The sequence below is a fragment of the Salvia hispanica genome, chromosome 4, assembly GCF_029641045.1.
Source record: "Salvia hispanica isolate PSC_SH4W2 chromosome 4, Shi_PSC_v1, whole genome shotgun sequence".
NCBI classification, from domain to species: domain Eukaryota; kingdom Viridiplantae; phylum Streptophyta; class Magnoliopsida; order Lamiales; family Lamiaceae; genus Salvia; species Salvia hispanica.
The window spans coordinates 18,145,831-18,172,901 of record NC_142695.1 but is presented as its reverse complement, the minus strand read 5'-3'; the positions used below and the strand labels follow the sequence as shown (position 1 = coordinate 18,172,901).

At 37.4% G+C, this 27,071-nt stretch overlaps 3 protein-coding genes and 1 pseudogene across 7 annotated transcripts; all 4 read left to right on the top strand.

Annotated features, from left to right (window-relative positions):
* Positions 1-201: 201 nt before the first annotated feature.
* LOC125193435 (uncharacterized) lies at positions 202-4,257 on the top strand. 2 transcript variants are annotated; one of them, XM_089057514.1, is made up of 5 exons: positions 202-1,133; positions 1,337-1,475; positions 1,768-2,547; positions 3,088-3,511; positions 3,885-4,257. In XM_089057514.1, exons 1-4 carry the CDS (start codon positions 325-327, stop codon positions 3,478-3,480), a joined length of 2,121 nt encoding a protein of 706 aa, XP_088913640.1. In that variant the 5' UTR covers positions 202-324; the 3' UTR covers positions 3,481-3,511; positions 3,885-4,257. The 2 variants fall into 2 exon arrangements, with proteins under 2 accessions (XP_088913640.1, XP_088913639.1); XM_089057513.1 differs by having other exon boundaries at positions 1,567-2,547.
* A 144-nt stretch (positions 4,258-4,401) lies between these two features.
* LOC125193434 (metacaspase-1-like) lies at positions 4,402-8,015 on the top strand. Its single transcript, XM_048091222.2, has 6 exons — positions 4,402-5,359; positions 6,178-6,555; positions 6,729-7,059; positions 7,148-7,268; positions 7,353-7,517; positions 7,731-8,015. Exons 2-6 carry the CDS (start codon positions 6,198-6,200, stop codon positions 7,788-7,790), a joined length of 1,035 nt encoding a protein of 344 aa, XP_047947179.1. The 5' UTR covers positions 4,402-5,359; positions 6,178-6,197; the 3' UTR covers positions 7,791-8,015.
* A 9,918-nt stretch (positions 8,016-17,933) lies between these two features.
* On the top strand, positions 17,934-20,858 carry LOC125193433 (metacaspase-1-like). Of its 3 annotated transcripts, XM_048091220.2 has the most exons (6): positions 17,939-18,401; positions 18,561-18,891; positions 18,961-19,081; positions 19,165-19,329; positions 20,235-20,353; positions 20,438-20,858. In XM_048091220.2, exons 1-6 carry the CDS (start codon positions 18,092-18,094, stop codon positions 20,490-20,492), a joined length of 1,101 nt encoding a protein of 366 aa, XP_047947177.1. In that variant the 5' UTR covers positions 17,939-18,091; the 3' UTR covers positions 20,493-20,858. The 3 variants fall into 3 exon arrangements, with proteins under 3 accessions (XP_088913641.1, XP_047947177.1, XP_047947178.1); XM_089057515.1 differs by lacking the exons at positions 20,235-20,353; positions 20,438-20,858 and adding an exon at positions 19,654-19,866 and having other exon boundaries at positions 17,934-18,401; positions 19,165-19,334; XM_048091221.2 differs by lacking the exons at positions 20,235-20,353; positions 20,438-20,858 and adding an exon at positions 19,654-19,866.
* A 3,409-nt stretch (positions 20,859-24,267) lies between these two features.
* On the top strand, positions 24,268-26,398 carry LOC125196960 (metacaspase-1-like; annotated as a pseudogene). Its single transcript, XR_016137796.1, has 5 exons — positions 24,268-24,716; positions 24,785-25,110; positions 25,307-25,430; positions 25,507-25,671; positions 25,994-26,398. The product of XR_016137796.1 is annotated as a metacaspase-1-like (transcript).
* The last annotated feature ends 673 nt before the right edge of the window (positions 26,399-27,071 follow it).

The window sequence follows — 27,071 nt, the reverse complement described above, 5'->3', positions numbered from 1 at the left end:
GTGGCCCGGCCGTGGCTCCCTTGGATGCTCTAAGTGTAACCAACCTAAGTTACCCAAGCTACCAAAAGTCTGTTTTCATTTTCTTTTATGGAGTATTACCGAAAAATTCAGTATAGTGAGTGTAGACACAAAATTCCAAACGTACCCCTCCAACGTAAACCGGTAAGAAAAGGAAAGCATGTCCACTTCGGGCAATCCGCCTCACAACATATTTCACTTCTTATCCTTACCAACCTCTAACGGGCCACCTCACTGTACAGACCGGTCATCACCTCCACTCCGTTTAACACACTTTCACCTCCACTGTGTGCGCGCCGAATGTAAATGGCGAGCGTCGTTCCTCCGCCGCCTCTTTCCTCCTCCCATGCCCCCGCCGGAATCAAAGCGGAAGACTTGACTCGTATCGACATCAACCACCTGTCGCAATCGGAATTGCAAGCCCTCTCTCTCTGCTCCGTCTCCGCACGCCTCAGCGACGACGTCGTTTCACCGCAGCTCGACCGATCGGTCTTCAACGAGTCCGCCGGCAGCCGCCGCCAGACCTACTCCCGCCTCCACCACCGCTCCCATTCGCGGCTCCCTCGCCTCCACCCCTCCCCTCAGCCCCACAGCTTCCCCCAGCCTTCCTCCGATCCCGTGAGCAACTCAATTGTCCACTTTCTCAAACACTTCCTCAAGGGCGACCACAATCCCCCGCCCCCGCCGCTGGATTCGCCCAAAGCCGCGGCGGCAGAGCTAGGGTTTCTAGGGTTACAGGAGAATGTGAAATTTAAGCGCAAAAGGGCGAGGAGAGGGAGGAATTTGAGTAAGCCTATGGTTTTGGGGAATGGGGTTGGGATGGAGCTGCAGCGAGTGAATGGGAAAGGTGAGATGGTGGATTTTTCGGAATTGGAGAAGAAGGGGGATGAGTTGTACGGCGATGAGCTGAAGCGGAGGACTGCGGGTTTGGAGACTGAGGAGGCTATTTTGGGGGTTTTGAGGGATTTGGAGGGAGAGTGGTGTAGCAGGAGGAAGAAGAGGAAGTATGTAGACGCCAGCGCCTTCGGAGATGCACTGCCTGTTGGTTGGAAGCTCTTGCTCGGCCTCAGAAGGCGCGGTTACCGGGTTTCTGTGTATTGCCGGAGATACATAAGGTATTGTTCTCTGCTGAATTCAAGTATTGCTTGTGTGATTGCAGGTTCCTTACATAGTATCAATTAAAACTAACATTTGCTTGTCAAACATGGTTGTAAAGAGGTTCTTTAATCTGCTATTATCTGGTGGTTTTTTATCATTGTATATCCGGTTTTAAGGTATCATGAATTTCTGATTTGCTTTTTCAACCTCTCCTTTCCAGCCCCACTGGACAACAATTTCTTTCATGCATAGAGGCTGCATCCTTTTTGAGATCCTATTTCAGCAGTAAAGATGCCGATCAGCGAATGGATCAGAAGACTTCTAGTCTCCAGCAAGCTTATGCCTTGTCTTCTGAAATGGTAAGTGTAGAAATATCTGGTTCTGTATCTTTTCTGAAATTCTTACTATAGGCGAATTTTTATATAACGATACTAAATGGAGCTGCGACAGAGTGCATGTATAGCTGGCAAGACGGATGATATGCCGCATGCCATTGTAGCCCATTCAGCACCGGCTATAAACTCATCCAGTGCACATGAGAATGAGGATTCTATGATGGGCATTGAGAATCTCCCTGAAGTTCAAGTTCGGGACATCTTTGAATGTTTCAAATGTAAACTGACGTTTGACGAGAAGAATGTTTATTTGCAGCATCTGTTTTCGTTCCACCAGAAGACTACTAAAAGATACAAACTTGGGACACCTGTTGGAGAGGGTGTGATAATCAAAGATGGAAAATACGAATGCCAGTTCTGCCACAAGGTTTTTCAGGAAAGGCGTAGCTATAATGGTCATGTAGGTAGTCATGTCAGGAACACTGGAAAAAGCTCTGGTAAACTAGGTGCTCCTGTTGATGCCCCTGTAAATGCTGAGTCCTCGTTGCTGGATGGAGAAAGGTCATCAAAGATGGATGCTTTGGTTGAAATTGCTCATAATTCTATTTTTGAGACTTCAACTAATGTAAATACTGAAGAAACCACCACAAATCAGTCTGCTGTAGTTTTGAGAGTAGAAGAAGCTCAGGCAGCCTCCAGTTGTCCTGAAGGAAAATTAACTCCAGATCCTGTTAAAATTCAAGCAGAGGATTGCAGTGTTGACAAAACTCTTCTTGAAGACTTGGATCATGGTAGCCAAGCCTTGACAAAAGACAATGGCATCCCGAATGATGATAAATTTAATAATGTGACCATCAAGGCAGATACCACTTGCATAAGTGACTCGGGGGCCGCTAGGTCATGTGAGATTCAGAAGTGTGAGAACAGTAGCTTGGAAGTGAATCATGAAAACAGATCCTTGCAGCCTAGTGAGGATCATCTACAAAATGCACCTGAGCTTACTGTTGAAGAGATTATGTTTGAAGGTGGAGTTTCTTCGGGTCCCTTGAGCCAGTCATTTCAGTTCTTCCCACCCTTTGATTCCATGTCAAATAAGGTATCATTTGGCTGCTTGTGTTAATAGTAGTTTGTTAAAACAATTTGTTTTTGTACATCTTAGCTCTGTTCCACGAAATGTTACAGTCCAAAACTAGAAAGCCTTGTATTGGAACACATACGTACAGGTTTTTTTCATCTTTTAGGAGAGTATAGGATTTAGGTTCCTTAAATGTGAACCTTTTTATATTTCTGGATTTGGTCAAGCCGCATAGCTGCTTTAAAGACGAGTTTTAGGAAAGTGGGTTTAATCCCGCATAGAGTGAATGCGGCTTTAGTCACGCATAGGCAGAACGTGGCTTTACTATTATTAAAATCGATACAGACTCCTTCTCCCCCATTCTGGCAGCAGCTTTTGTGGCGATTTGCGGCAATTAATCCGGTAAGGAGTATGTATCGATTTTCTGGACTTGTAAAATGCTTCGATCAGCTCTAGCTTTTAATATTCTACTCGATTTTTGTTTTGACCTTATTATGTTTTATGAGGGCAGACATACAAATTTTATATATGATCAAAATATTCTACTATGCTTATATGCAGGGAGAGCATGAATTTTCTGTGGTTGATCAAAAGCTTGAGAATGTTACTGGGTTTGAAGAGCTCAGGTTTGATGATATGGAGCCATTCAAGTATGGTTTTGGGAATGAGCAAGAGTTGTCCCTTTTGCCAGGGGGCTCCATCAATCTGGATAGTAACAACGGGATGGAAGATGAATTTAATACTTCAGTTGGATTTGGTCAAGAGGAAATTATGCTGAATACTCTGCACACAAACCAGCTAACCGTGTGTGTTTGGTGCAGAGCAGAGTTTAAACTCGAGGGTTTTGAATCAGAAACTCTATCAGATTCTATAGGTTATATGTGTCCAACGTGCAAGGCCAAAATATCTGGACACTTTGATGGAGGTCTCTCAATGGATTCTCATAATTTCTGACTTTTGGGCAACATCACAGCTGCTATTGTGGGTAAATTCTCTAACTTACCAAAGCCGAATGTTATGGTGATATTTACTTATTCCATAACAGTGTCCCTTATTCTCAGAGCTATAAAAAATCAAGTTATTTAATTTCTGAAGCATGCATGATATTTCCATTATGGTTGTCTATTCTGTCCCTTGCGACAATTAAAGATAGCTATGTTCATTACTTCCCACAGAAAACATATATTCCTGCTCTGATTGAAATGTTATGATGAGTATGCTCAATCAGTTTCAGCTTTAGGCACACATGGCACTATTTGTATATGCTTGGTAGTTTTTCTTTTATGCGTCTCTCATATTGAAGAACTTTGAGGGTGAAGGAGATAACTTTTATTGCTTTGACTTTTCTTGCATTTCAGTAGCAGTCCTTTTGAGGAGAGAAGTTCCAAATGGTATTATTGAGGAGCTGATCTTATTCCGTTGTTGCAGTATATATGAGACTAACTCGACCATGCCACCGGAGGTAAATTCTCATTGCTAACTCTTAACTACTTTTGCTCCTACTTCCCATGGATGCTTAAGTTGTTTAAACATGAAGCTGAAACCCTATCATAGCTAGTATTATGTCTATCGATCTCTCTCTATCGTACATCTATACTATATGGTAGCCCGAGTTCCTTTAAGATATTAGGGATACCATGCTAGTACTTGTATGTGTCTCCCATTGTAATAAACTATAAATGTGTGTATATGTATGTCAATGAGAAGCGGGCTATATCGGCATTTGGTCCATCGATCGTTTCTGGCCTCAGCAGTTTTATTATGAGTGATTTTGTCGTGTCCCTCCTTGTTGTATCATATGCCACTTACTACTGGAATTTGGAGCAAAGAGGACTCGAAGCAAGAAAAAGAATTCCAAGAAACCATCGGTCATAAAAAAAGAAATCTGATGCCATATAGATAGGGATGCCGCTTGTTGAAGAACCAACAACACTTCGATTCTTTTCCCACTACCAAAGGCAATTCAGAGAAAACCCCACAATTATTATTTTTAGGACATGACCTCATACCTCAACCTCATAAAAGCTTCTTATTATAAAATATGAAAAAAAACTCTCTCTCCATCCATGAAAAATAGTCATATTTTGCCATTTTAGAATGTCGATAAGAAATAATCTCATTTCTAAGCATTGAAAGTATCTCTCTCATACTTTACCCAAATTTTTTACTAGCTTAGTCTCTGCATATATCTCTTATTTTACTCGCTCTTTACTAACTATTAAAGACTACTGCTCATTTAAAACGAGTGCTGAAAAGAAGTGACTCGCTTATGGTGGGACGGAGAAAGTATTATTTTAGACCATGTTGTTATATGAATTGTTTCTTGTTAGTAATCCAAGCATTTTATTTTTTTCACCTTGAGATAGATTAAAATACACCTAGCTAGGTTTAATGCATATTAAACGCCATTATGACTAACCAGAGCACCACATGACAATGACTATATAGTGTTCACAATAACGCGCAAAAACTTGTCCACAACCTCAAAAACTTGTCCGGTCCAATAACAACTCCGCCACAGCCAATATTATTTTATCAATTGTTCGTATATTTTAATTGGACTGGAACAAAATTAATTGGACAAAAATAAATAGAATGGAATGGAATAAAAAAAAAGAATTGGGAATAGATATTTTATAGATAAAATTTTTTAAAAAATAAAAAAATTCAAAAACACCGCCTTGGCTTTTTCTGGCGTGCAATAGGCGCCGCGGCTCCGCCACCGCCTCCGTGGCTGCCACCGCCACCACCGCCCCGTCCACGCCGCCTTCCCGGCACTCTCTCCTCCGCTGCGGTGCCACCGCGGCCTTCCACTGTGGACACTCTTATAAAGGTATGAAATTCATCGAAAATAAAATGTTTAAGCTTAGTTTAATTCACATCAAAAGCCTCTACATTCCAAAGAAATTTGAATTATGGCATGGTGATGGAATAATGAGTCACCTTAAATTCGAAAAATAGTTTGAATTATGCCTTATTAGTGATGGAATAATGAGTCACCTCGTTGGATTTTTGGGTATCTAGGAATTTATTTCAATATCTTTATATTGACTAAAACAGAGTTTGGCATGTTGATTTAGTATTCAGTAGCCAAATCTTCTAGGACAACTTTTTCAAAAGTTAGAAGGTCTTTTAATTGAAAATATAATTGGACTGTGATTAATTCTAAATTACTGATAACTCAGAAAGCAGGAGACACGAATTTGTATATATTACAATACTAATGCCTTTTGAAAAAAAGCATAGCTCAAATAGATATCAGACATTATCACTTTTAGAAATACCAAGAAAAAGATGTACTTTTATTGACAATGTCAAATAAAATCCCAAGTATTATTGGCCATTTCTTGCAAAGCATCAATGCAAAGTATGTATACATGCACATTTTGAAAAATCAGTGAATCATGAAACACATGAATGAAGCTTTTTTGGCATAAGAGAATCAGCATTCAACAAAATTCATTTATTTATTTAGAGAATGATATCCTGATAAGCATGGAACCCAATCAAACTTCACAAAAAGCTTCATTATATTTGAGTATTCACAATGTTTGATTCTTGGATTCTCTACCACTATCCTCATCTTCCGATAAATAAAGAGGAAAAAATGCTTTGCATTTCATGTTGGGCTAACATACACTCTTGTACAAGCCAAGAGACTTAGAGAGAAAATGGCGAGCAAGAGAGTAAGCTGCAGGTGGTGCCGGATGGTCTGTGTGGTGCCACTCGAGGCGCAGAGCCTCTACTGCCCTAGCTGCCGCGGCTCCACAGTGCTGGAACGAACCTACAACTTTCCATACTCTACTAACCAAGGCTATGCAGCAAATGGTATGTATCAAAGCAATGCACCACCACAGCAGCTGAATCCTCCCTCTAATGCCTATGGACGTAAACGAGCTGTGCTGTGCGGTATCACCTACAAGGGGCATAGACAGAGCCTTCAAGGCAGTGTCAACGACGTCATGTCCATGAAGAAGCTTCTTCTCCAGAGGTTCCGCTTTTCCCCTTCCAGTATCCTCGTCCTAACAGGTATAGTATATACTTGCAAAATTATACTCCCCGTCCCCAAAAAAAATAGTCTCGTTTTGTCATTTTGGTATGTCCTACTTTTATTCTCCATCTCTCTCTCTCAACTTATCAATTTGGCATTAAGATATGAGAGATATGAACTGTGGATGGGTTTGAGAAAATATTTGGTGCAGAGGAGGAAGCGGACTACAGGCGTGCTCCGACGAAGACAAACATCCGTAACGCTCTGAGGTGGCTGGTTGAAGGCACCCGAGCAGGGGACTCGCTGGTGTTCCACTACTCGGGGCACGGGTCACAGGTGAGGGACCGCGATGGGGACGAGGTGGATGGGTATGATGAGGCCTTACTACCCGTTGACTACGAGACAGAGGGAAGGATACTGGATGATGAACTGAACGCGACCATTGTTAGGCCGTTGCCAAGAGGGGCTACCCTTCATGCCATCATTGACACTTGCTTCAGTGGCACCTTTTTAGATCTCCCAAATGTTTGCAGAATCAATAGGTTTTAATTTTATCTTGACTTAGATCATTCACCCCACTACCACTATATATATGTCACTCACTCACTCACTCCTTATGTGTTTGATCAGGCAAGCGTACTACAGGTGGGAGGATCATCGTCTCCCGAATGCTACCTACAAAGGCACTAGTGGGGGCTTTGCCATCTCTATCAGCGCCTGTGATGATCATCAGAGCTCAGGAGATACCACTGTATGTCATATTTTCCAATTTCATTAAGATTGTTAAGCAATACTACTAAATAGTAAGGAATGGTGCTATGCTATATGTATGTAGGCTTTCACGGGCACTGCAACGGGGGCGCTTACTTACAGCTTTGTCCAGACATTGGAGCAAGAGAAGAAGCTAAGTTATGGGAATCTGCTGCTTGCCCTGCACAACAGAATCGGGGCAGCACAACAGGCTCTTGGTCTCAACACATATGACTCCAAATCAACGCAGGTAACCTCACAACAAGATATTAAAGGATTTTCTTTTTCATAAATTTTTCTAAATTCAATAAAAATCAAGAAATTGGGAGATGAAGATAAGTACAGACCCATCTGTCCTGTAAAAGTTTCTCTAGTTCAAATTTAGCTATAAACTGCAACACATCCTTTGCACATTAATTAGATATATTTATAAACTTATTGGTTGTATACTTGTACATTGTAGGAACCTCAACTCTCTTCTTCTCACAAGTTTGACATTCAGTCAAAGACTTTCACTTTATAGAGATGGATGGCCTGCATATAAAGAACTAAATAAGTAATGAATTTACTGCTTTTTGACAAGCTGAAATAAAAGTATGTCCTCTATGTTTTTAGCACAGGTTTATCAGTGTAATCAACTTAATTAAATGGATGTCAATGCTACTACTTGACTCCATAAAACTGTATAATAGCTACTATTTGACTCCATAAAACTCTTTAATATGCATATCTCAATCTTATTGCATAACATAGGTCATTTTTAGATGCCATGCATGTCATCATATTTAGACAGTTTGTAGTAGTTTACTTTAGAAAGGATGAGCTAAAATAGTCTAATAATGATCTCCATATTTTTCAAATCCAGATTTTATAAAGTGATCTAAAAATGACCTAAAATGATAGTTGCAATATGATCAATATTTGTTTTGATCATAATCCGCGCCCTATATTTATAATTTCCACTGATCCAAATTAGCGAAACCAAAAACATGAACTTGAAATATGAGGCTCTATTTGATACACAATATTGGAATTAAATTGCATGGAATTATTTTTTTTCAGTTTCAAATTCTTTGTCTTATAGTATAATTAAAGAATTGGTGTAAAATTATTTTATAATTTCAAATCTTCTTTTCGGTAACTCAAAAAATTGACACTGATGAGCTACTTCAAAAAAATAGAAAAGAGAGAATTTTTTTTCGAATATACACAAATTCAACTATTAGATGACAATTAATAAGGTACAATGATACTTATATCCAATTCAAAGCTGAAGAAACGATGCAGCCATACACAGATCTGAATGTGAATGCAAACTATCATAAATCACAATAAAGAATTTCTTTGCCAACAAGAAGTCGTCATTGTGCCCCATATTGTGAGTTTTAGCATACAAAATACTCCATCTGTCCCACTATAAGTGTGACGTTTCTTTTCGGCCGTTGTTTTGCAAAGATGATAATAAATAGTTAGAGTGAAGAGAAAGTAAAGTAAAGAAGTAAATAATAAAAAAAAGAGTCATATATACATTATTCTCTTACTTACTTTACTTTCTCACTATTCTAACAATTTATTATCATTTTTGCAAAACAACGTCCGAATTGAAGCGCCTCACTTGTTCGTAGATAATCACGAACAAGTAATAAATGTTTTAAAAATAATGTCGGATATACTACTTAAACGAAGATAAGCTGCGGATATAAACTAAAGCAAAAATAAAAGCAATAAAAGTAAAATAGATAGATCACCAAAAGGAAAAGAACTGTGCCCACCCACAACTGAACACTAGTAAGGGAATTGTATGACTAAGATATGACAAACACATCTCAACTTACTAACCTTGTACCCCTGCTAGGCAGCATAGTAGGCTATGGATTAATTTCTAAAATAGGCAAGCATCCTTGATCCACCCTTAAACTATGCTATGAACAGTTTTAGTCTAGATTTTCTTAACTTAGTCTGCTACTTACTCCGAGTTAAAAAAGACATCAAAGGTAAGGCCACAATTGTATTCAAAAGTCGTGTGCTAAATCGTACAGATAAAAACAATCCCCAAGGAAAGGAATTAAATTAATAGAAATATGAAATTCATCCTCTAGAGTAATTTACTCCCTCAATTCTCTCAATGTGTGTCCTAATTTGACCCGTCACAGAGTTTGAATAAGCATAGTAGAAAATGAGTTGAAAAAGTTAGTGAAGTGTGACTTCTACTTTTATATATATAGTTTTATAATAAAATGTGAGTAAAAATGAGCTAGTGGAATGTGAGGTCCGCTAATGAAAGTATAAAAATGAAGTGAGATAATTAATATAGGGTGAACCAAATAGAAAACTGAGACATGTAATGGGGACAAAGAGAATAGTTCAAAATAATTTCTACTATAAATTAGGAGTAATCCAGAAAATTAGCCACATATGGCTTGATAAAGAAAATCTAAATACTAATACCACTGTGGACGAATATTCAGTTGGATGAGATAACGACCCGTCTTCAATTCTCTCTTGTGTTAATCTCTATGGTTCTCCGTTCAGCAAAGAGAGAAATATAAAAGCAGAGAAAAAAGATGGAAGAGATGAATAAAAGAAAGAATAAAAGACGTCAAATATGAACCCAATGAGCCCTTTTTATAGATATATATGGAGAAAGTTGAGATCTGATAGGATTGGAAGCCTTGAAGTAATTGGACTTCGATAGGCATGTATATTTCTATATCCTGAAATTTTTTCCAATTTAGTAAAACGGTCAGAACTTTCATTTCCGTTCTCCGATTAAGAGTGCAATGTACTCACGCAAAATCTTTCTAAGATGGAGATATTTGTGTTTTCATATGTGTTGGGATATCAACTTGGTAGATCTATTGTTGTTTATACTCTGACTACATTTCTTTATTTACTTTGTCTTGAATTACTAGAAACAAACTTACAACACCATGAGGTCTATAAAGTATTTAATAGTGTACTCCCTTCATTCCAAGATAAACGAAACATTTCTTTTCAGCACGAGATTTAAGGAATTGATATTTGAAGAGTTACAGTAACGAGAGTAAAGTATGAGAGAGAGAGAAATAGATAAGTAAAGAGATAAAGTAGGTGAAGAATAAAATAAGAAAATTAATTTTTGCTGAAAAGAGAAATGACTAACTTAGAATGAGACACCAATTAAACAAATATGAGCCACTTATCTTATAACGGAGGAAGTATAATTTCGGACAGAAATATACAAATGTGATTCACATCAACTTCCTTATTCAAGAACAACTTTAAACCAACATCAAAATAAATAAAATGAAAACCTGAATCTAGTTCTTTTAATCTCTAATAAGTTGATAGCTATCTAAAGAGAATATGGAACTTCCTATAACGGGCATCATCAAAAGAAATGTCATCTAAAAAGGTCGAAAAAAAGTGATCCATTTTTTTATCCTTTTTCCACTACCAACAGCAATTCGAATAAGACTTTGTAAATGTCAGGAAAATGAATTATTTCCGCACTTTACAACTATCATGTAACCATTTACATCAAACTCAAACTCATTTATAAATACGTATATGTCATTAAAAATTAGTTTTACTTCAACCATTTACATTATATTTAAGTTTTACACCATTATTGTGTATTTGTTTCACAAAAATTTTGCAGTAAACACATTCTATTGAAAAATCCGAAAATAGGTTTGAATTTAATGTATGATTGGAGAAACTGTCTACACCAAAAATGAGTTTTGGTGTATGGTTGGAGATGGTCGTATTAGTGTCGCCTCAATCTTATAACAGGTGTCACGCCTTATTTTTGTACTCGTTTTAAAAAAAATAATACTTCATCCGTCTCATTAATATATGTGCGTTTTCTATTTTCGTCTGTCTCATAAAAATATGAGCATTTCATTTATGGAAACTTATCTAAATATATTACCCTATACATCAAATTATTTAGTACTACAACTTATTCAAACACTAATAATAATGAGTCTCATTATCAACTAACACTACTTTAACTATCTTTCTCTTCCTTTCTTACTTTACCATTTTTGTCTTAATTTTCATAATATATTCTATGCTCATATTTTTATAGGACGAATGGACTAATAAATTATTAAAGTAGAAAGAATGTAAAGTAAAAGAGAGAATATAACGAGCTTTTCTGTAAGGGTTATCTCTATTTACAAAAGTTAGAATGTTTTTGAATTGAAAATATAAATGGACTATGGAGCCGGCTAGTGGGTGACGGACGAGAGTGATGCATTAGCGCTCGTCTGCGGTGCATCGGCGTTAGCCGATCGCTCGTCCGCTATTGTGTTGACGCGATCGGCGAGCGATCGGCAAACTCTAATTTTTTTTTCAACTCTATATATACGGCTTGTTGCACTTTCTTTCATTTTGCACACTGTATCTTTTTTAATTGAAATATGTATGTTTTTTTTTATGAAATAAAATGGTTGCATTTTCTCTGTATTCGTGTCGAATTTTTAATTCTGTATTTGTAATTTTGTGTATTTATTTATTAGTTAGGGCGTCGGCTAGTCCTAGTGTTAGGCTATTATTGGGCTGTGGTTAGTTTTAGTGGTGTGGCAGGCTGTGATTAGTCCTAGTGATAGTGATATGGTAGAAGGTGTTTGTGGTTAGTCCTAGTGCTAGACTAGTCCGCCTTATTGCGAATGCTCTTGGATGGATTGAAATTTTTACTTATTGGGACTTGGGATTGGAGAAATTATAATAGTATATTTAGAAAAATAGGCAATTATCAATTATGAAAGGTAAAAACATGCAATGTTGGATTCTTAGATTCTGTACCACTATTTACTTGTCTTGTTCCAATATATAGAGAGGACAGAAACATCTGGTGGGCTATCATAAAGTCTTAATAGAGAGAAAATGGCTAGCAAGAGAGTAAGCTGCAGGTGGTGCCGGATGGAATGTGTGGTGCCACTCGAGGCTCAGAGCCTCTACTGCCTCAACTGCCGCGGCTCCACGGTGCTGGAACAAAGATACAACTATCCATACTGTAACAGCCCAGATTTCTAGGGTATAATAAATACGGTGACTGCTACCAAGGCGGACTTAAAAGCAATAAGAACATAGGCTAGGGTTTCATTTAAAGAGATTTGACCAAGGTATTAAACGAACTATCAATGCAATAAGTCAACGGTTTAACCAAGAAAATCAATGAAGAATAGATACCATAAACTATGATCAAAAGTCAAGGGTTTGACATAAATTCAACAAAAGCACAATATGTCTCGATTTTCTAATTCAAAAGGAATAAGTTCAAAACAACCAAATGATACTAATAAGTTTCAAAAATTCAGCGGAAGCAACCAAGAGAAAGTGAAGCTATGTATGAAGACACAACTACACTCGAAGTTCAAAATATCTATCTTATTTTATTAATGTGCTCAACACCCACCACCGCTCGTCGCCGTTCAACCTGCACATAGGGAAAACACATGCAGGGCTGAGTATTTTGAAATACCCAGTGAACTCGTTGCCAAAACATTTTAATAGTTATGTCACCCTTACCATAGTGAACTCGAGTTTGCAATTATCGAAATAAATATCATCGAGTATCACAAAAATATTTTCATAGACTGGTCAGTCAAACAACTCCCCCGTTTTCTCAACAATTTCCACAATCACAACATTTCCATGGTGCGACGAAAGTGTGGCCACACTTTTCGCCCACAAGACCGGCCGACTAGCAAGGACAACTCCCGATCCCACCATGTACACTAGCCTGGTAGGGTTTGCGGCCCTACTCAGATCCGAATTCATTTATACATATCCATAGCCCTATAGCCCAATGGAGCGAACTCTCAAACTAGGCATCAGACGCACAACATCATCAAAACAACCACAGGCATGGCATAACAGTTTACCACCCTTATCTCTCCACTTTCATAAATTTGCAACATAAAAGAGTTTAAGAATAAAGCCCACCTCGACTGCTTAGATTTCAAGTACGTTTCTCTCTTTCGTTATCCGGCTTCGCAACCGAGGTTTCACCTTTTCTTGTCAAAACGAACGGTAGAAACGAAGTAGAAACTCGATTCTTCCAAAAATCTTGAGGATCAAACTCTAACTCTTCTCAAAAGATGAAAAATTATTGGAGAAAGGTAGAAGAAAATTGAGAGAGAGAAAAGGGAGGGAGGCGTGTGCAATGGGGGTGGGGGGCGATTTTTTGTGGTCTAGGGTTAGGTTTTGCTCCTATTTATAGGGTTCAATAAAATCTCTAGTTAATTAAATAGAATATTTGGGAAGATTTGATTCTCCTCAATTTAAATAAATAAATAAAGATTTGGAGAGATATGGTGGGAGAGATTGGCGTTAATATTGATGAGGAATAAGGGGATTTCGAAATCTTAGGCTATTTAATTAGCCTATGATTTAATTTAGATATTTCACGGAGTAGAATAAAATATCACGGAGCAGAAAATAATAATTCTCCCACTAAGAATAGGGAATAGGCGTTAATATTGATTCCTCCATAAGGAATCAATTCCAAATATTAATTAAAATAAGATATGGCAAGATCTCCTTGAGATATGGTAAGATTTGCTAGAATATTTTTATTTATTCATGGAAGAGAATAAATAAGGGATCAAATAATATAATTAAATATTCTCCTCTCCCATAAATAGGAGATTTTCGAAAATCTCCTTATAATAGGCATGGGGGTCGAAATTTCATGAAGGAAAATAAGGAAAAATCGGACTTTTGGATTTAATTTAGGTAATTATCTCAAGCAATAATTAAATCCAAGAAAAATAGAATTCCTTCTCCAATAGTAGTAGGCATCGAAAATTTCAAATAAATAAATAATGATCCTATTAAATCTCACTCATCCCTTAGGTAAATAATTCACCACAATATTATCAACAATATTGACTATTTAATAGCCACGTCATAACATCAACAAGTTTGACTATTCAACTCAATCTCAACTCCAATTCGCAATTAGGTCACAAGGAATCATGCAATAAATCACTCATCATTTAATTCACATCTCCCACATCATCAATATTATTAAATAAAAATTTTACGGCTCTAAAATTAGGGTTCGAGATTTCGGGATGTTACACATACTCTACTAACGCAAATGGTATTGTACCACAGCAGCTTATTGCTCCCTCTCATGCCTATGGACGTAAACGAGCCGTGCTGTGTGGCATCTCGTAAAATGAAGAATTTTATTTAATATACCAAACGAAATCTTGGCTAAATAAGGGCCATAATTTTCGAAATCTCCATGCCTTGAAACCCTAGTTCTTTTTATTTCTTTTTCCCCACTCCACAATATTTATTTTTATTTAATTGTGTAGAATCAAATCTTCTCAAACATTCTACTTATTTACCTAGAGATTTTATTTAACTCTATAAATAAGAGAAACCCCTAAACCCTAGCCATCAAATTTTCGCCTCCCACCCAAAGTACACGCCTCCCTCTCTTCTCTCACTCTCTCAATTTTTCTTCTTCTATTCTCCAATATTTCGTCATCTTTTGGAGAAGAATCGAAGTTTAATTCAAGAATTTTGAAGAACCAAGACTAATACTTTGATTTCTACCGTTCGTTTTCTCAAAAAGGTATTCTCATATTAATCCTCTTCTTTCTAACCGATTAGTCGGTATTCTTGAACCCTCATGCATCTGGATTGAGTGAGAGTGGGGTATGAAGGACATAGAAAGTGTATGCATGTGTGTATGTGTGAAATCGTGTGTGTGTGCGTGTGTGCGTCGTGTGTGTGTGTTTGTGTGTGTGTGTTGGCAAAACACTCATGTGTGACATATGTTGATGATAGATCTAGAGTTAAGATGCGAATGAAATTTATATGATGAACATGATTTTGATTGGTGATGTTAAGATAAACCGATGGGAAAATGGAAAGCGTTGAGACATGCATGAGTTAGGAGTTGTGTTGAATCTGATTTGTGATATATGCCTATGTGATTAAAAGGTGGAACCTCGGTTGCGAAGCAGGATAACAAAGGGAAAGAACATACTTGAAATCTAAGCAATCGAGGTGGGCTTTATTCTTAAACTCTTTTATGTGCAAAATTTATGAATGTGGAGAGATAAGGGTGGTTTAATTGTTATGCCATGCCTATGTCTGTTTTGTTGTGATATTGTGCGCCTGATGCCCAGTTTGAGAGTTCGCTCTATTGGGCTATAGGGCTATGGATATGTTTAAACGAATTCGGGTCTGAGTAGGGCCGCAAACCCTACCAGGCTGTGTACACGGTGGGATCTGGAGCCGTCCTTGCTAGTCGGCCGGTCTCGTGGGCGAAAAGTGTGGCCACACTTTCGTCGCACCATGGAAATGTTGTGATTGTGGAAATTGATGAGAAAAGGGGAGTTGTTTGACTGGCCAGTCTATGGAAATATTTTTGTGATACTCGATGATCTTTATTTTGATAATTGTAAAACCTCGAGTTCACTATGGTAAGGGTGGCATAACTTATAAAATGTTTTGGCAACGAGTTCACTGAGTATTTCAAAATACTCAGCCCTGCATGTGTTTTCCTTATGTGCAGGTTGAACGACGACGAGCGGTGGCGGTGTTGAGCATATTAATTAATTAAGATGGATGTTTTGAACTTCGAGTGTAGTTGTGTATTCACACATAGCTGCACTTTCTCTTGGCCGTTTCCGCTGAATTTTTGATACACTTTAAGTATTATTGGGATATTGTGCACTTGTTCCTTTCGGTTTAGAAGCTTTAGACTTCTTGTGGTTTTGTTGGAGATTATGTCAAACCTTTGAGATATTTGACCATTGTTTATGGTATCTATTTTTCATTAAATTTTATAGGTTAAAGACTTATTGCTTTGATAGTTCCTTTAATACTTTGGTCAAATCTCTTTAAATGAAACCCTAGCCTATGTTTTATTTGCCTTTAAGTCCGTTTTGGTAGCAGCCGCCGTATTTATTATACCCTATAAATCCGGGCTGTTACATAACAGGTATAGTAATAGTCTCGTTTTGCCATTTTTGTGGTTAACTAAATTTAAAAGGAAAAAATGTGGTGCAGAGGAGGAAAAGTAAAGAACAATTTGAAAACAATAAACAACTAATTGCAAATAAATCACAGAGATAAAAGTATAGAGATAAGAGAATTTCAGGGATGTGCGTTCATAGTTATGGTTATACAAATTTCAACTACAACACCCTAACACAGTTCTTACTTTGATAGAACGAGTCATCTAGCTTATGCTCATGCGATGCAAACATTGATTACAAACATTAGGGTTGTCAATCCTAAATACGTAACTCCTAAAAGCTCCTAAGACCCTTGAAAAGTCCCCACTTTCAATTAACACTGTCGTTTTAAAGGAAGCTAATTGTAGTGTCTATTAAGTGGATTTAACTCGCCAACCTCCTCTCACGATTATGTAGCAAGTTATATTAAATCATCACACAATGTGTGATTCAAACATGAAGCATTATCCATTAACTTAAGGAAGAAACAAAGTAAGAACAAAACGGATGTTAAATAGAAATAGGAATTGTATAACCAAAGTCGTTACTAACACATCCCTAGAATCCTATGAGTTTAATTACACATGATACAATAGACTAAAAATATAGATTGTAGGAAAGACAATGAAAACATAAGAATTAAAGCAAATAAAACTCAAAGGTTGAATCCTTGTATCCTTGATGTAAACTTGAATCCTTCTTCAACCCATTGCACAATCAAGTACTCTAACTTTTAAACTCCGGAAATATTTGGCGAAGAGAAGATCCTTTTTGATGAAGCATTGGGAGGTATTTATAGGGAGAAAATCGCCCCTCTTCAAATAAGGAAAAGTGTTGCAAAATATGGTAAATCTTGGAGAGAAAGTAGGGTAAATCTGCTCGCCGCTTTTTCCTAGCGGGCCGCTACTGACTTAGCAGTCGTTGGGCGCCAGCGGTCGCCGGCGTTGTTGCAGCGGACCGCTGGACATGCATAATATTTCCAAATTTCCAACTTCGCGTTTTGACTCCCTTTTTAGGCTCAAATATGCACATTTCTCACAAAACATGTCAAAATACCGAAATAGATAAAATATGCAAATAATGAACATGTAATGCAACTTTGATATTCAAAACGGACCAAATAATGGCCTTAAAACCATGCAAAATCTGAACGTATCAATGTGGTAGGAGGTGTTTTTGGGATGTCCTAGTGTTAGGCTATTGGAATGTCCGTCCTACTGTGGATGCTCTTAGAAGGTTTTTGAATTGAAAATATAACTGCATTGATTAACCCTAAATTACTGATAATGCAGATAATAGGAAAAACACAAATTTGCATTTATTGTGTACAACAAATGCCTTCTGAATAAAAGCATAGTTCATAGAGGTATCACCTTGAGAAATACCAAAAAAAAGTTGTTGATAATGTGAAATAAAAGCATAGGTATTATGCATGTCTGGCAAAGCTACCACCAAGTATGTTACACATGCACCTTTTGAAAAATCAGGGAATCATGAAACACATAAAAGAAGCTTTTTTGGCATAAGAGAATCAGCACTCGAGAGAATTTATTTGTTCATCTATATCCTGATAAGCATGGAACCCAATCAAACATATTGCAATCACAAAAATCTTCACTATATTCATTTCTCATTTGGTAGCCAATACTTATTCTGATTCAGTCCCAAACAAGATAAAACTAAGGGGGCGTCTACTTTTTCCAAGGATTAGTCTAGATAGATAAAAATAATACTATAGGATAATCCTTTGTTTATTTCGATGGATTGAAGTTATCTCCATCTTCCTATAAATAGAGTAAAGAACCCTCCGCATTAACATAAACTCTTGTTCAAGCCAAGAAACTAAGAGAAAATGGCGAGCAACAGAGTGTGCTGCAGGTGGTGCCGGACAATATATGTGGTGCCACTCGACGCGCAGAGTCTCTCCTGTCCAAGCTGCTGTGCTTATGCAGCAAATGGTAGGGTACAGAAAAGCAATGCACCACCAAAGCAGCTGAGTGAGCTCTCTCATGCTTATGGACATAAACGAGCCGTGCTGTGTGGCATTACCTACAAGGGGCATAGAAACAGCCTTCGGGGCAGTGTCAACAACGTCACGTCCATGAAGAGGCTTCTGCTCCAGAAGTTCCGCTTTCCCCTCTCCAGCATCCTCGTTCTAACAGGTATAGTATATAGTCTTGTTTTGTCATTTTTGTCCGTCAACAAAATTAATCTACTTGTATTTTGTGGTAGTAAATATTTTTTGAAAAAACTGACATGACATGTAAATAGTACTATAAGTCTAGTAGTATGATTTTGTTGAGAAAATATATGTGGTGCAGAGGAGGAAGAGGACGACAGGCGTATACCAACAAAGAGAAATATCCATAGGGCACTGGGGTGGCTTGTAGAAGGCAGCCGGGCAGGGGACTCGCTGGTGTTCTTCTACTTGGGGCATGGTTCACAGGTGAGGGACCATGATGGGGACGAGTTGGATGGATACGACGAGTCCCTATTGCCGGTTGACTACGAGACAGAGGGAAGGATACTGGATGATGAACTGAATGTGATCATTGTTAGGCCGTTGCCGAGAGGGGCAACCCTTCATGCCATCATCGACTCTTGCTTCAGTGGCACCTTTTTAGATCTCACAAATGTTTGCAGAATCAACAGGTCTTAATTTTCTTGACTTAGATAATTCACCCCACTATATATATGTCACTCACTCGTGTGTTTGATCAGGCAAGCGTACTACAAGTGGGAGGATCATAGCCCCCCGAATGGCGCCTACAAAGGCACCAGAGGGGGATTGGCCATCTCTATCAGCGCATGCGATGATCATCAGATCTCCGGAGACACCACTGTATGTCAAATTTGCCGATTTCATCAAATTTGCCAAAGTACCTGATTTCATTGTTAAGGAATGGTGCTACTATATCTATGCAGGCTTTCAATGGCATTCCAACGGGGGCGCTTACTTACAACTTTGTCCAGACATTGGAGCAAGCCAAGAGAGTGAGTTATGCGCATCTGATGCTTGCCCTGCGCAACAGAATAGGGGCAGTACAACAGGCTCTTAATCTTAACAGATATGGCCCCAAAGCAATACAGGTACCGTATGTATGTATGTATGTATGTATGTATGTATGTATGTATGTATGTATGTATGTTTATATTTACATTTTTCTTCTTCTTGTGTTTGCGTAAACCTAAGCAAGATGGAGTATCTTCTAATTGAGTTAGCAAACACAGGGGGTGATGGGGTGTTTGTCCCTCACAAGCTTTTGGGTGACTGTCATCTTAATAAACTTGTTCAAGTTAAATTTGATTTTGGGCAATACAACACATCCTTTGAACATTAGATATATACTCCCAAATTATGCATGGACTAATATGGACTACTTATACTTATTGATTGTGTACCTGTGCATGTAGGAACCTCAACTGTGTTCTTCTCACATGTTTGAGATTCACTCGAAGACTTTTACTTTATAGAGGTGGATGGGCTGCAGATAAAGAACTAAATAAGTAATTACTGTACTCCAAGGTGATAGTATAAAAGTGTACAAATATTCCTGTATTTTACTCACAAAACTGCTACGTGCCCTATATTAGTAATTTGCACTATAACTATAACTATTCTCAAAATCAATGAGGAACACCTATGCCATCCATTTCCTACTCCATCTCCTACTTAATGAGTTATTATCAAATAACTCAGTCTGTATATGTGCCCTATAACATAAGATTGAATAAAAAGTCATAAAACATAGCAAACCCGTTGACTACGAGACAAAGGGAAGGATACTGGATGATGAACCTAACGCGACCATTGTAAGGCCATTGCCAAGAGGGGCAACCCTTCATGCCATCATCGACACTTGCTTCAGTGGCACCTTTTTAGATCTCCCAAATGTTTGCAGAATCAATAGGTCTTAATTTTCTCTTGACTTAGATCATTCACCTCACTATATAAATATGTCACTCACTCACTCACTCCTCATGTGTTTGATCAGGCAAGCATCTACAAGTGGGAGGATCATTATCTCCCGAATTCCGCCTACAAAGGTACTAGCGAGGGTTTTGCCATCTCTATCAGCGCCTGTGAGATCATCAGAGCTCAAGAGATACCACTGTATGTCATATTTCCAATTTCATCAAGATTGTTTAGAAATACTAAATAGTAAGGAATGGTGCTATATATGCTATATGTATGTAGGCTTTCACGGGAAATGCAACGAGGGCGCTTACTTACAGCTTTGTCCAAACATTAGAGCAAGAGAAGAAACTAAGTTATGAGAATCTGCTGCTTGCCCTGCACAACAGAATCGGGGCAGCACAAAAGGCTCTTGGTCTCAACACAAATGACTCCAAATCAACGCAGGAAACTCACCAATGCTATATATTAATTCATATCCAATCGAAATGGATAGAATCAAGAAATTAGGAGATGAAGATAAGTACAGACCCATCTGTCCAGTAAAAGTTTCTCTAGTTCAAATTTAGCTATAAACTTATTCAAGTTAAATTTGATTTTGAGCAATTCAACACATCCTTTGCACATTAACTAGATATATTCATAGATACTCCTAAATTTTGGATGTACTAATTAATATGGAGTAATACTTATTGGTTGTTTACATTTAGTAGCGAATTAGTCTGTTGGCGATCCGTTGCTAACTTTTAGTGGCGGATTGTATCCGTTACAATCATTTTAGGCAACAAGCTAATAATAGTAGCGTCATCGATAGAAACTAGTTTTAGCAACGGAATAGTGGTATTTGCTAACGGAAATTGCAGCAGCTAATCAGTGAGATTCTTGTAATTTTTGCTAAAAGAGAAATGACTCACTTATAGTGAAATATCCTAGAAAGGAATATGACTCGCTTATCTTGAAACAGAGGTAGTATAAAATTACGGACAAAAACATACATATGTGATTCACATCAACTTCGAATAAATAAAATAAAAACCCGAATCTAGTTCTTTTAATCTCTAATAAGCAGTGGTGTATTCAGAATTTTCAATTTGGGGATGCATAAATAATTACAACGAATTAAATTTCAAAAAATGAGTAATCTTTTTTTTTTTCTTTGTTATTCTTTTTCAATTATTTTATTTTATTTTTAATAAATCTTTGTCTTCATTTTTTTTTTTTATCAAAAAACTATATTTTAAATAAAAATAAATTATTTTATAGCATCACATATATTTGAAATACAAGTATCTATGTTTTGTTAATTAGCAATATATAATATAGATATGAATATAATGAGGAGGTTAGTTTTATAAATATGTTGTATTTAATAATACTTATTTCAATTTTATAATTTATATTGAGTTTTTTTTTATACTACAACAAAAATATATACTTTATATTAGTCATATAAGTATCTATTAAAAAATAGTTAATGAAAATTATTAAATATGAAAGAATACATAATTAAATTAAAAAAGAGCAAGTTAGTGGTTAAACTAATAAACGTATTTGTTAAAACAAAATAATTAATAAAACTTAAATATAATTTGAGAAAAAAATTAAATTGAATTAGAGGTGATATATAGATTAAAACAAAGTTAATTTGGAGAAGAGAAAATTAGTATAAGCTAAGAGTAGGATACGTGCTCAGGAAGTGTTGAACTCGGGACTCTGGGTAAGAGAAAGAGCCAACTTACCACTAGGCCACTGAAAAATTTTGTGAAAATTGGACTACATACTGTATGATGCACAAAACTTTGGGAGTACAGTTATACCCCTTATTCCAACGTGTATACACCACTCTAATGAGTTGATAGCTATCTAAAGATAATATGGAACTTCCTATAATGGGCCACTCTAATGAGTTGATAGCTATCTAAAGATAATATGGAACTTCCTATAATGGGCATCATCAAAAGAAATGTCATCTAAAAAGGTAAACAAAAGTTATTCTTTCTTTTATTCTTTTTCCACTACCAACGGCAATTCGGATAAAACTTGTAAATGTCAAGAAAATGAATTATTTCCACAGCACACAACTATTAAGTAGTATTAGTCCTCTTCCATCCTATAACAGATATTACACTTCATTTTATACTTATTTTGAAAAAAATTAGTAAATACTCCTTTTGTCCCATAAAAATAGAACATTTGAGATTGCCAGGTTTTAATACTCTTTCTGTCCTATATTACTTGAGACGTTTCTTTTCAGCACGGAATTTAAGAAAGTTATGTTTACTAAGTTAAATAAAATAAAATAAAGTAGAAGAGAGAATAAAGTAAGAGAGAGGGTAAAGTAAAAGAAAAATAAAGTAGGTGTGAGTCTTGTAACTTGGGACAACCCAAATGGAATATGACTCAAGTAACTTGGGACGGAGGGAGTACGTAATTGGTAAAGTAAGATAGAAGAAGAAAAAGTAGTTGAAATTGTGTAGTGGATGGTGGGGCCCCAAAAATGATGAAGTAAAGGAAAAGAAGAAAAAGGTTGCCATAAATAGGAGTAGATATGAACTATTTGTATGAGACGGACGAAAAAGAAAATACAGTCTATTTCTATGGGACGAGGGGAGTAATTAAAGTGGAGAGAAAGTAAAATAAAAGAGAGAACAATATAGAGAAGAGTCTTCTCTCTTCTCTATAGGGTTATCACAAAGCAACACTACATAAAATCATATGTCGAATAGCAAACGTTTCATATTTATTATGACGGAGGGAGTACCAAACTAAAGATAATTTTTTAATGATTCTAACAAGATCATAATTGTTGATGATAAAATTTAATAATTTTATTTGAATTTTCAATATTTGCAACTTTGAGACTCACATCAACATATACTAATACATATAATGTGAATTACATGTACGATTAATGTCAATCAAATTTAGTTGGCATATTCAAGGCATTTAGTCCACCTTATTACTGATGCTGACATCACAAGAATGACAAAAATGATCATTTATAAGGAACGACGAAAATGGTCTTTTTGAATTAATTAATACAAATGAATTTCCACATGGCATACCACTAGATCTTTCAGATCTAATGGCTCGGCATTGGTAGTAGTTAACAATTATAGTACTCCCTCCGTCTCGGAAAAAGAATCCTATTTAGTTATGACACGGGTTTTAAGAAATATAAAAAAAATGAGTTCAATAAGTTAATGGAATATGAGTCTCACTTATATATATTAGTTTTATAACAAAATGTAGTGGAATAAGTTGGTGGAATGTGAAGCCTACTTACTATTTATGGTAAAAGTGAAATAAGACTCTTATTATGAGATGGACCGAAATGACAAAACATGACTCTTATTGTGGGACGGAGGAAGTAAATAGTTAGCAATCGATCACATCCCCACTTCAAAGCCCTTAAAATTCAAAAAATAATTTGATTTATGTCATGTTTTACTTGACGAAATAATGAGTCACCTTGGATTTTAGGTATTTAGGATTTTTTTTTTCATTATCTTATAAGAGGAGTATTAAATAAAGTAGAGGTTGGCACGTTGATTTATTATCAGTACGTAGCCAAATGTCCTAGGACAACCTTTAAATGTTAGAAGGTTTTTGAATTGAAAATATAAATGGACTGTGATTAACCCTAAATTACTAATAATTCGAAGAGCAGAAACAAAAATGAATTTGTATTTATTGTATGCAAATGCATAAGCATACTTTTGGAAATACCCAAAAAAAAGTTGTTTTTCTTTGCCGAATGTCAAATAAAATGACGTGTATTTTTAAGCATTTCTTGTAAAGCTATCAACATGAATTCTGACTCATTTACATTTTGAACAGAATGAGACAATCATGAAACACATGCAGCTACACAAGAATGAAGCTTTTTTGGCATAATTAAGAGAACCAGCGATTGAGACTGTTTCTCTAGAAGAATATAAATATTGCAATCACAAAAAGCTTGTAGTACTATTCATTTTTTAGCTGGCAACCTACTTTTTCTGATTCAATCATGTTCACTTAGATGGATTGGAGAAATTGTAGTATATGTAGAAAAATAGGCAATTAATTATCTATGTTATAAATCATGAAAGGTAAAAACAACGTTGAATTCTTAGATTCTGTACCACTATCTACTTGCTCCAATATATAAAGAGGAAAGAAACATTTGCCGGGCTATCATAAACTCTTGTGCAAGCCAAGAAACTTAGAGAGAAAATGGCGAGCAAGAGAGTAAGCTGCAGGTGGTGCCGGATGGTCTGTGTAGTGCCACTCGAGGCGCAGAGCCTCTACTTCCCCAGCTGCCGCGGTTCCACAGTGCTGGAACGAAGCTACAACTATCCATACTCGACTAACCAAGGCTATGCAGCAAATGGTAGGGTACCACAGCAGCTTAGTGCTCCCTCTCATGCCTACGGATGTAAACGAGCCGTGCTGTGTGGCATCACCTACAAAGGGGATTCGAAGCCTCTTCAGGGCTGTGTCAACGACGTCTTGTCCATGAAGAGGCTTCTTATCCAGAGGTTCCGCTTTCCCCTCTCCAGCATCTTCGTCCTAACGGGTATAGTAATAGTCTCGTTTTGCCATTTTTGTGGTGAATTAAATTAGAAAGGAAAAAATGTGGTGCAGAGGAGGAAGTGGACTACATGAGGTGTTTTCCGACGAAGAGAAACATCCGTAACGCGCTGAGGTGGCTGGTTGAAGGCAGCCGGGCAGGGGACTCACTTGTGTTCCACTACGCAGGGCACGGGACACAGGTGAGGGACAGCGATGGGGACGAGGTGGATGGATGGGACGAGGCCCTATTGCCGGTTGACCACAAGAGAGAGGGATATATAGTGGATGATGAACTGAATGCGACCATTGTTAGGCCGTTGCCCAGAGGGGCAACCCTTCATGCCATCACTGACGCTTGGCACCCTTTTAGATCTCCCAAATGTTTGCAAAATCAAAAGGTAGCTCTTAATTTTTTGTCGTTCACCCCACATAGTATAATGTTTTAGGTGTCAACACGAAGACATTTGTATGCTAACTAAATTTTGTTGACATACAAATAATCTATAACTGACATAGTTGTCAGTTATAAATTTAAAATAGTGATCAACGACCCTATATATATATATACATTCACTCTTGTGTTTTGATGAACAGACAAGTGTACTACAAGTGGAGGTATCATGATCCCCCTAATGGCGTCGCCTACAAAGGCACGAGTGGTGGTTTGGCCATCGCTTTCAGCGCCTGTAATGATAATCAGAGCTCCTTAGATACAACTGTATGTCCTATTTTCCAGGTTGATCAAATTTGGCAACATATATACCCGAATTCATAGCGCTATTATACGTATACAGGCTTTCGCCAGATATGCAACGGGGGTGCTTACTCACAGCTTTGTCCAGACATTGGAGCAAGAGGAGGGGCTAACCTATGGGCAGCTGCTGCTTTCCCTGCACAACAGAATAGGGGCTGCACGACAGGCTACCGTTGGCAACCCATATGACCCCGAATCAACACAGGTATGTTTATTTGTATTCTTACTAACTTTATTGCATAAACCTAAGCAAGAGATTATTTACTGAGTATAGATTAAGGAGACAGGGCCCACAATTAGACTTTCTTTTTGAGAATTTTGCTTCAATTGAAATGGTTAGAATTGAAGGCCATCCGGTACGGACAGACCCATCTATCTATCCTAGAGTTCAAATTTAGCTATAAACTTATTCAAGTTAATTTTATTTTGAGCAATTCAACACATCCTTTTGCACATTAGATATATATTACTACTATGTACTACTATGGAGTAGTAATACTTATTGATTGTTTATTTGTGCATTGTAGGAACCTCGACTCTCTTCTTCCCACGAGTTTGACATTCAGACAAAGACTTTCACTTTATAGAGATGGATGGCATGCATATAAAGGACTACTGCTTTGTTTTGACAAGCTGAAATAAAAGTAATCCGCAGCAAGCCTGTTATCACTGTAATCAAGGACGAAGCCAATTCACAGTATGACATGTTTCGTAGAGGTGATAACTCATCTAGGGATAGAATTTTATGAACAAAATCATTTTTTTTTATAAAATTTCATCCTTAGATGAGTTATCACCCCTACCAAACATGGCCCAAATATGGTATCATACATTTTTATTAATAACAAGCATGTAATCAAGCGGAGGATTTGCTCATCTGTATCTTTACAAGAGATCGTGTGTTGGAATATACCTATGTCATTATGTGTAAATGTCACAAGATCTGTTCGTTATCAATCGTCGAAAAATGTAATGCCCAGTGCATACAATCTATACTTCCCAACATTCCAGGAAATCTATGCACCCTTTCGTGCAAATCCAGCAAGAATTGGCAATCGTCAGTGTCCGCGAATAAGTGTTGTCGAAAGCCTCCACAACTCCCCGACAAAAATTCTTTAGACATTCGCGGCCAGTGGTATCAGCAACGTAGAGATACTCATCAAATATATATGTCGCTCCTCCATAAGTCAACTGCCTCATTGCAGTCGTGCACTTCTGCAGCGTTTATAGTCTGGATTTTCTGTTGGCATCAAGACGTTGCTAGAAGTAATCATCACGTGTCACCAACATGTTAGCAATGCACAACAAAAATTCTCGACACATTCTAAAACGCCGGCGGAAAACCATCGGACCCCACTGGGCTCTTCGGCAAAATAGTCCGAGTACAGCCGTTGGGCAGCCACGGTGTGCTCACAGGAGACCCGCTGCCAATGCTGGATTGGCCTAGGGACCAATGGTTCTTGTCGTTATCGTTCCTCTAGGCGCACTGTGTAATCTAACATGGCTCGCTCTAAGATCATTTGTATCTTGTCTTCGTCGCTGTCACTGGGTCCATTTCGAGTAGAGAGATTTAGAAAGAGAGAGAGGAGTGTGAGAAGAGAAGTG

Excerpts from the sequence above, each read along its gene's own strand:
- LOC125193433 (XM_048091220.2), top strand. The coding sequence starts at position 18,092 with ATGGCGAGCAACAGAGTGTGCTGCAGGTGGTGCCGGACAATATATGTG. Across the intron at positions 19,330-20,234 it reads ATGGCCCCAAAGCAATACAG|GCAAGCATCTACAAGTGGGA; the intron begins GTACCGTATGTA and ends GTGTTTGATCAG. Across the intron at positions 20,354-20,437 it reads AGAGCTCAAGAGATACCACT|GCTTTCACGGGAAATGCAAC; the intron begins GTATGTCATATT and ends ATATGTATGTAG.
- LOC125193435 (XM_089057513.1), top strand. The coding sequence starts at position 325 with ATGGCGAGCGTCGTTCCTCCGCCGCCTCTTTCCTCCTCCCATGCCCCC. Across the intron at positions 1,476-1,566 it reads ATGCCTTGTCTTCTGAAATG|AGTGCATGTATAGCTGGCAA; the intron begins GTAAGTGTAGAA and ends GAGCTGCGACAG. Across the intron at positions 2,548-3,087 it reads TTGATTCCATGTCAAATAAG|GGAGAGCATGAATTTTCTGT; the intron begins GTATCATTTGGC and ends GCTTATATGCAG.
- LOC125193434 (XM_048091222.2), top strand. The coding sequence starts at position 6,198 with ATGGCGAGCAAGAGAGTAAGCTGCAGGTGGTGCCGGATGGTCTGTGTG. Across the intron at positions 6,556-6,728 it reads CAGTATCCTCGTCCTAACAG|AGGAGGAAGCGGACTACAGG; the intron begins GTATAGTATATA and ends TATTTGGTGCAG. Across the intron at positions 7,518-7,730 it reads ATGACTCCAAATCAACGCAG|GAACCTCAACTCTCTTCTTC; the intron begins GTAACCTCACAA and ends TGTACATTGTAG.